General features: G+C 39.4%; 1 protein-coding gene across 6 annotated transcripts in view; it reads right to left on the bottom strand.

Moving 5' to 3' along the window:
- The window catches only part of DPY19L4 (dpy-19 like 4), an 83391-nt gene that overhangs the window by 27389 nt on the left and 46829 nt on the right, over nucleotides 1-9173 (bottom strand). For 3 of the 6 annotated variants that reach the window (XM_032760069.2, XM_058443782.1, XM_058443784.1), the window contains 5 exons: nucleotides 8373-8504; nucleotides 7878-7976; nucleotides 6994-7067; nucleotides 5213-5371; nucleotides 2884-3003 (listed from right to left, as the gene is read on the bottom strand). In XM_032760069.2, coding sequence (XP_032615960.1) covers nucleotides 2884-3003; nucleotides 5213-5371; nucleotides 6994-7067; nucleotides 7878-7976; nucleotides 8373-8504 — 584 coding nt within the window. The remainder of the gene's footprint in view (nucleotides 1-2883; nucleotides 3004-5212; nucleotides 5372-6993; nucleotides 7068-7877; nucleotides 7977-8372; nucleotides 8505-9173) is intronic. The other 3 variants (XM_032760070.2, XM_032760071.2, XM_058443783.1) reach the window with 3 other exon arrangements.

Here is a 9173-nt window from a genome sequence, read left to right as displayed (position 1 = left end):
TGGCGAAACATGAAAAATACAACAGACAAACTAACCAACCAACTCAGTGACAACAAAACAGGTCTACCCTGGAGTCATACTCTAATTTTTTCTATTTTCCTCCCTTTCTGATCCTTTATCCCACTTTCTCTTTCTTCCTCTTCCTTCTCCCTCTTCTTTGTCAAATAGAGGATTGAGTTATTATCACTGATCCATATAAAGTCCCTCTCTCATTTATTTTAACTCCCACCCCCCATTTCTATTCCCCGACTTCCCATGTGCAACCTTCCTAATATGTTTGATACGCATCTTTTTGTTTGTATGTATTATTAGAAAATGTTTATTGTTTTTGTGTGCAAAAAAATTAATAAAAAAAAAAAAAAAAAAAGAGCATCTTCATTTGCCTGGGTCCTTTGGGTCATGCATAAGAGTCTATGCTAACAGTGTGATTTATGGTGGGAGCCTTGGAGCATGTGGTGTCAGTTCAACCTGTGAAGGGCTGAAGACTAAGGTCAGCCACACAGGTGGTCAACCACATATATATGACTGAGCCCCAATACAAACCCTAAACACAAAGCATGGGTGAGCCTCCCTGATTGACAGTACTCCGTGTGTACTGTCACACATTGTTTCTGAGAGGAAAACAGGTGCTGTCTGCACGATTCCACTGGGAGGGAACAAATGGTAGTTCTGTGCTTTGGTGTCTCCTGGACCTTGTCCTATAGGTCTCTTTCCTCTGCTGATTTTAATCTGTGTCTTTTCACTGTAACCAACTGTAACTTGAGTATGACTTTCCTAAGTTCTGTGAGTCCTTGTTAGTTATCAAGCCTGAGGGTAGTTTGGGGGACTCCCAAACTTGCAGTTGGTGACAGAAGTAAGGATGGTCTTAGGAATTTCTGACCATTGCATTCTGACCAAGCACACATTCCTAGACTGTGTGCTTCTGAGGAAGGGGGATCCTATCATGTATATAGCTATATCTCCCACTACTGCTAAAAGAGTATGAAAAAACTAAAAATGGGCTGGGCGCGGTGGCTCACGCCTGTAATCCCAGCACTTTGGGAGGCCAAGGCAGGTGGATCACCTGAGGTCAGGAGTTCGAGACCAGCCTGACCAACATGGAGAAACCCCGTCTCTACTAAAAAATACAAAATTAGCCGGGCGTGGTGGTGCATGCCTGTAATCCCAGCTACTCGGGAGGCTGAGGCAGGAGAATCGCTTGAACCCGGGAGGCGGAGGTTGCAGTGAGCCGAGATTGTGCCATTGCACTCCAGCCTGGGCGACAAGAACGAAACTCTGTCTCAAAAAAAAAAAAAAGAAAAAACTAAAAACTTGGGCTGAATGAATACATTTTAATAAAGTTTATTAACAAGATGGCATGATTTTCTATAGAAGCAGGAACAAGAGAAATTTAAAAACTAAAAAATTATTACATAACTTATCTAAATATTAATATGTGAATACCTATTTTGCCTTAACAAATTTAAGGTATACAGAACACCAAAATGATCAAGCAAGTGAAATATAAAAATTCTACCTTATTGAACATTAAATGGGGCCCTATATATATATTTTGTAAATGTCATTTGCCATTGAAAGACAATAAAAGAAATGAGGTAAGGAAAGGATAAAAGGGAAAACTCCAAAGTCCTCAACAAAGCCTGCCACATGCTCCCTGTGCTTCAGCCAGACTGAGTTCCTTTTCCTCCCGCCAACAATGTGCCATGATCCTTCCTGCGCAGGCCTGGGCATATGCCATTCCCTCTACCTGCAGTACTCTTGCCTCTTTGGTTCACCTAGTCCACTCCTACTCACCCTTCAGGTCTCAGGCACTTTTTCCTTAGAGAACTTTTCTGATCTCTTTAAGTCAAATTCTGTTTTATACGTTCTTACAGCACCATGTACATCTCCTTCACTTACCAAAGTTGTAATTTTATTTTTGTATGATTGACATCTGTCACCTCCATTAGGCCATAAGTTAAATAAGGTTAGAGACTGTCTGTTCCACTATTGCTTATTGAAGTATCTTTAGCACCTAGCACAATGCCTAGAACTCGGAATATGTTCAATAGTTTTTCAACAAATGAATGAATAAGTAAATATCAGTTCATTATAATATAAACACCTTTGTAAACTCCAGATAAATTAAGAAAGTTTATAGGTTTTGAGTTTTTATAAAATTTTATGAATGTATTCTTGGATGTATCTACTTATTACCATTAAAAAAGACAATCTTTGTTGGGCGCAGTGGCTCATGCCTGTAATCCCAACACTTTGGGAGGCCAAGGCGGGCAGATCATGAGGTGAGGAGTTCAAGACCAGCCTGACCAATGTGGTGAAACCCTGTCTCTACTAAAAATACAAAAAAATTAGCCAGGTGCAGTGGCGTGCGCCTGTAATCCCAGCTACTTAGGAGGCTGAGACAGGAGAATTGCTTGAACCTGGGAGGCGGAGGTCGCAGTGAGCTGAGATTGCGCCACTGCACTCCAGCCTGGGCGACAGAGCGAGATTCTAAAAAAAAAAAAAAAAAAAAAAAAAAAAAAAAGACAATCTTTGTGGGTTTTCTGACTTTTTTTTTTGAGACAGGGTCTTGCTCTGTCACTCAGGCTAGAGTGCAGTGGCGCAATCTCCACTCATTGCAACTTCTACCTCCCAGGTTCGAGAGATCCTGCCACCTCAGCCTCCCCAGTAGCTGGGACTACGGGCGCGCACTACCACACCCAGCTAATTTTTGTATTTTTAGTAGAGACAGAGTCTCACCATGCTGGTCACACTTTCTCAAACTCCTGAACTCATGTGAGCCGCCCGCCTTGGCCTCCCAAAGTGCTGGGATTACAGGCGTGAGTCACTACACTCGGCCAACAATCTTTGTAAAAACAAAGGGATCAAATAAAGTACACTTACCCTTCTATAACCATTGCAAGAGAACCCAATAAAATAGTGTGAATTACATGATAAATTATTTCTGGTCTTTCTCCAATTCGTCCATCTTCAAGAGTAACAGTTTCCTTCAGGGACTTACCACTACAAAAAGAAAATGTATTTTTTAATACTTTGAAAATATATTTGTAAAAAACCAAAGATACATTGTTTATCATCTTTGAAGGATATACCTAAAATTTTGTATTTCATCATAACAAAAAATATAGGTGATCTTTAAAATTTGGAAGTATATTCTGCTAGTTAAATACCTTACATATATCTCTAAGTTTCTGCAAATGGCTTTTAGAACCTGAAGACAACAAACTCTATGAAGACTAAACATGAATTTTCAGAAAAATAAAAAAGGGTTGGGGCAGTGACTTACATCTGTAATCCCAGAACTTTGGGAGGCCAAAGTGGGCGGATCACTTGAGGTCAAGAGTTCGAGACCAGCCTGGCCAACATGATGAAACCCCATCTCTACTAAAATACAAAAATTAGCCAGGCGTGGTGGCGCATGCCTGTAATCTCAGCTACTCTGGAGGTTGAGGCAAGAGAATCGCTTGAACCTGGGAGGTGGAGGTTGCAGTGAGCCAAGATCACGCCACTGTACTCCAGCCTGAGTGACAGAGTAAGACTCTGTCTCCAAAAAAAAAAAAAAAAGAAAAGAAAAGAATAATAAAGACTTGGGCCAGGTGCAGTGGCTCACGCCTGTAATCCCAGCACTTCGGGAGGCCGAGGTGGGTGGATCACAAGGTCAGGAGATTGAGACCATCCTGGTTAACATGGTGAAACCACATCTCTACTAAAAATACAAAAAATTAGCCGGGCACGGTGGCGGGCGCCTGTAGTCCCAGCTACTCGGGAGGCTGAGGCAGGAGAATGGCGTGAACCTGGGAGGCAGAGCTTGCAGTGAGCCCAGATCGCACCACTGCACTCCAGCCTGGGCAAAAGAGCGAGAGTTCATCTCAAAAAAAAAAAAAAAAAAAAAAAGAATAATAAAGATTTGTAGGTTCTTCTTCCAAGATCAATTATGAATCAACCAGCAATTGCTAAATTAATATAGTTAAATCATAATTTGAATAACTAAATTCTTAAAATGAAGAAATTATACACAACCACGTTTCAAACATGATAAAAACATCAAAGGTTAGTCAAAGTTTATAGCTTTTTTTTTTTTCTTTTTCTTTAAGAGATGGGGTATCACTGTGTTGCCCAGGCTGGTCTTGAACTCCTGGCCTCAAGCAATCCTCCTGCATCAGCCTCTCAAATTGTTGGAATTACAGGCACAAGCCACTGCACCTGGCCTCAAACTTTATAATTTAAAATTACTTATACTGCTAACTTCATTTAAGTTAAATAGAAGAAATTATTCTTACGCTAAGTAAAAATCTGTATAAATTAGTGAATCAGTCTGTAAAAGTTTAACTGATTATTTAAATATCAGTTATATATTAAGTCTCTAACTATATTAAATCTAGACATTACCTATTTAGATGTATAAAACTAAGTTTAGGGCTGAGCACGGTGGCTCACGCCTGTAATTCCAGCACTTTGGGAAGCCGAGGCGGGTGGATCACCTAGGTTGGGTGTTTGAGACCAACCTGACCAACATGGAGAAACCCCATCTCTACTAAAAATACAAAATTAGCTGGGTGTGGCAGCGCATGCCTGTAATCCTAGCTACTCGGGAGGCTGAGGTAGGAGAATCGCTTGAACCCGGGAGGTGGTGGTTGTGGTGAGCCGAGATTGTGCCACTGCACTCCAGCCTGGGGAGCAAGAGCGAGACTCCGTCTCAAAAAAAAAAAAAAAAAACCAAAAAACGAAAAACTAAGTTTAAATTTTTCTGGTCAATACAACTTTTTTTTTTTTTTTTTGAGAGGGAGTCTCACTCTGTCACCCAGGCTGGAGTGCAGTGGTGCAATCTCGGCTCACAACCTCTGCCTCCTGGGTTCAAGCGATTCTCCTGCCTCAGCCTCTCGAGTAGCTGGGATTACAGGCACGCGCCATCACGCCCAGCTAATTTTTGTACTTTTAGTAGAGATGAGATTTCACCATATTGGCCTGGCTGGTCTCAAACTCCCGACCTTGCGATCTGCTCACTTCGGCGTCCCAAAGTGCTGGGATTATAGGCGTGAGCCACCGCACCCGGCCAACACATCTTATAATGATATTTTCCATGTCAATGAAAAGAGAATGGAATTGGAAGCTCTAAAACAATATAAAAATATTGGAAGAATATTAAAAATAAGTATTTTATATATTTCCATAATGTATGTTAGCAATATGATTGATTCTCATAGGTACTTACTTAATCCTCCTAAAAATAACTTGCAACATAGAAAGAAAACAAATAATTAACACTAGAATATAGAAAGGTAATAAAGAAGACTGTGTCAATCGCAGAAAAAAATCTTGAGATGGTGCCTGCAGGGATTCTTGACAGAGAAGCCAATTCATTGTAAAATTCCTATAGAAGACAAAAAGCATGATATTAAATTCATAGACATTTTAAACTGAACACAGAAGTATTTTTTTAATATCAGCAAAAACTAAGAAAAAACACATTTCCTAAACCCGTTTACTTATATTAGCAAGGTACTATCCTTCATAAATGAAGATAATAGTATCGTATTAGTAAACAAAGCATGTGCTCTCACCAAAGCTGCTCTAATAAATGTAAAACTGCTGCTTTTTATTACCAAGTAACGTGACCATCTCTAAAGCCCAATATAGCTTTTAGGGAATTTTGGTTTCTATCTTTATCTAGAAGACAACAGTTCGGCCGGCTAACCTCTACAAATGCATTGTTGAATATGGTAGCTACTAGAGACTTGCAGTTTTTAAACAGCTGAAATGTGGCCAATTCAAATTGAGACATACTTTAAGTACAAAATACACCCAGGATTTCAAAGAAAAAAAGAGCGAAATAATGATTTGAAAAACAAAATATCTCCTTAATAATTTTTACATTGTTTACAAATTATTTTTATATATTAGAGAAAATATATTAAAATTAATTTCACTTGTTTCTTTGTATTTTTAAAAATACGACTACTAGAAAATTACAATTACATAAGTGGTTCACATATTATTATTGGATAGACATACTTTATATGATTGACAAATGTAATTCAACTAGGACCCATTTAAAAGAGATACCTACTTATTAAGATAAATCATAAAATTTGAAATGTAAACCTTTTGAGCAGTATGAATCAGGATAAACATTTTTCGACTCTAAGTATGATCAACAAGACTCCTGGTTGAGCCGGGCGTGGTGGCTCACGCATGTAATCCCAGCACTTTGGGAGGCTGAGGCAGGCAGATCACAAGTCAGGAGATCGAGGCCACCCTGGCTAACACAGTGAAACCCTGTCTCTACTAAAAATACAAAAAATTAGCCGGGCATGGTAGCGGGCGCCTGTAGTCCCAGCTACTCGGGAGTCTGAGGCGGGAGTCTGAGGCAGGAGAATGGCATGAACCTGGGAGGTGGAGCTTGCAGTGAGCCGAGATCGCGCCACTGCACTCCAGCCTGGGCAACAGAGTAAGACTCCGTCTCAAAAAAAAAAAAAAAAAAAAAAAGACTCCTGGTTGTACATATGTTTATCTGCGTCCTCATTTCTCATCCATCTCTAAACTCCAATCCTCAATCCCTAGCCGTGGGAAAAGATGTTAGAGATGGAGTGATGCTCAGGAGTGCTCACTGATGGACTGAGAATGTCTACTTCAAATCACTGGGTTTAGAACAAAATGTTAAAATTTAACAATATGGCAAACACATTCTAAGTGGTATTTTTTTTTTTTTTTAGACAGGGTCTCACTGTTGCCCAGGCTGAGGTGCACTGGCGCAATCTTGGCTTTTGTTTTTTGTTTGTTTGTTTGGTTGTTTTTTTTTTAGAGATGGGGTTTTGCCATGTTGCCCAGGCTGGTCTCAAACTCCCGGACTCAAATGGTCACAATCCACCCACCTCGGCCTCCTAAAGTGCTGGGATTACAGATGTGAGCCACTATGCCTGGCCATTGAGTATTTTTTATCTTTATTGTCTAAGTGGTATCGATTTAGGTAAACTTACATAATCTAAAACTTACTTGGTCATATTTAGTCCAAATTTTACTTCAAGGAATTTCAGCATGTGCCCATTTTCTTTGTGTGGGACAAACATCTAGAAGAGAAAAACACCAGTTAAACAAAGAAATATTAGCTATGCTTACAAACACATGCTTTTCCCAATACTAGAGACAGAAAACACAAGACTACAAAACAAAAATATGAATAAATAATATATGGTACGACTATGAAGCAAGGAGATTTACTGACATAAATCAATCCCATGACCTTATGCTGAAGCATAAACTACAATGGGGTAGTAAGAACATTTCTTTTTTCTTTTTTTATTTTTTTGAGACAGAGTTTCACTCTTGTTGCTCAGGCTGGAGTGCAATGGCAAGATCTTGGCTCACTGCAACCTCTGCCTCCCGGGTTCAAGCAATTCTCCTGCCTCAGCCTCCCAAGTAGCTGGGATTACAGGTGCACGCCACTACGCCCAGCTAATTTTTTGTATTTTTAGTAGAGACAAGGTTTCACCATGTTGGCCAAGCTGGCCTCAAACTCCTGACCTCAGGTGATCAAGAACATTTCAACCTTATCCCACCAGGCTCAAGTAACTCACCCACTGTTCTAAACACTTTTCATTTGTCTCACTTTGTTCCATATATTGCTTAATGTTAACTGGGTAATGATGACATTTTTAACTTAATGAAAAATATGCATTCCCTTTTTCTTTTTACCTATATACAGAAAAGAATCAGAATTCTACTTTCTCACCCAATATGCTAGTTATGATTGTTGTTTAACTCAAAATTATACTGTTCAAACTCTATTACGTGCTATCTCATTATTCTCATTAAAATTTAGTACAATATATTTCATTATTCATTTTGTTTTACTATATGAATCTCAGAGAGTTACTTACCTTCATTATAATATTCAATGTTATTGTCAGAGTACACACCAAGTAAAAATTAATCACTTTTATTATTTTAGCTACAAAACTTCCTTTCTTCACATTCAGCTGTGGAGGAAAAATCATATGAACAAAGAAGTGAGGTGTTAAAAAATTAACAATTTAAAAAGTAATCATAAGAATGGCCGAACACAGTGGCTCAAGCCTGTAATCCCAGAACTTTGGGAGACCAAGGATAGGGGATTACTTGAGGTCGGGAGTTTGACACCAGCCTGGCCAAAATGGTGAAACCCGGTCTCTACTAAAAATACAAAAATTAGCTGGGTGTGGTGGCACATGCTTGTAATCCCAGCTACTTGGGAGGCTGAGGCAGGAGAATCACCTGAACCCGGGAGGCAGAGGTTGCAGTGAGCTGAGATGTACTCCAGCCTGGGCAACAGAGTGAGACTCCATCTCAAAAAAAAAAAATCAAAATAAGAACAATAAAAAGACAATTCTAATTACCTGAAGGCACTTAGCAAGCATTAAGGCTGCTACTAAACTTAATAAAGGAGATACCAACAAAGCTGGATTCTCAAACTGTAGTAAATATCCCAGAAAGAGGGAAAATATGTAGATTTTATAAACTTCATAAACCTGTTGTGACAAAAATAAGTGAGAATAAGTTATATTTTATCATACATATTTTCCTTTGTTTTATATATATTTAACTATAATTATACAGTAAATGCTCTACTATAATTTACGAAAGTATTATGCAAATGTTCAATCAATATTTTTAATGTTGGCCGGGCATGGTGGCTCACATCTGAAATCCCAGCACTTTCGGTGGCCAAAGTGGGTGGATCATTGAGGTCAGGAGTTCAAGACAAGCCTGGCTGACATGGTGAAACCCGTCTCTATTAAAAACAAAAAAAAATTAGCTGGGCATGGTGGGGGGAGCCTGTAATCCCAGCCACTCGGGAGGCTAAGGCACGAGAATTGCTTAACCCGGTAGGTGGAGGTTGCAGTGAGCCAAAATCGCACCACTGCACTCCAGCCTGGGCAACAGAGCAAGACTCTGTCTCAGGGAAAAAAAAAAAAATATATATATATATATATATATATACACAGACACACACACACACACACACACACACACAGATACATACATACATATATAATATATATATAAAATAGTGTGTAATGAACTTATCACTGTTTTCTTTTCTTTTTTTTTGAGACAGAGTCTTGCTCTGTCGCCTAGGCTGGAGTGCAGTGGCGCGATCTCAGCTCACTGCAAGCTCTGCCTCCTGGGTTCATGCC

Source organism: Hylobates moloch, unplaced genomic scaffold (genome assembly GCF_009828535.3).
Source record: "Hylobates moloch isolate HMO894 unplaced genomic scaffold, HMol_V3 SCAFFOLD_9, whole genome shotgun sequence".
In the NCBI taxonomy this organism is placed as follows: domain Eukaryota; kingdom Metazoa; phylum Chordata; class Mammalia; order Primates; family Hylobatidae; genus Hylobates; species Hylobates moloch.
Note: the sequence above shows the minus strand (reverse complement) of the source record. Positions and strands in the feature narration are given on the sequence as shown.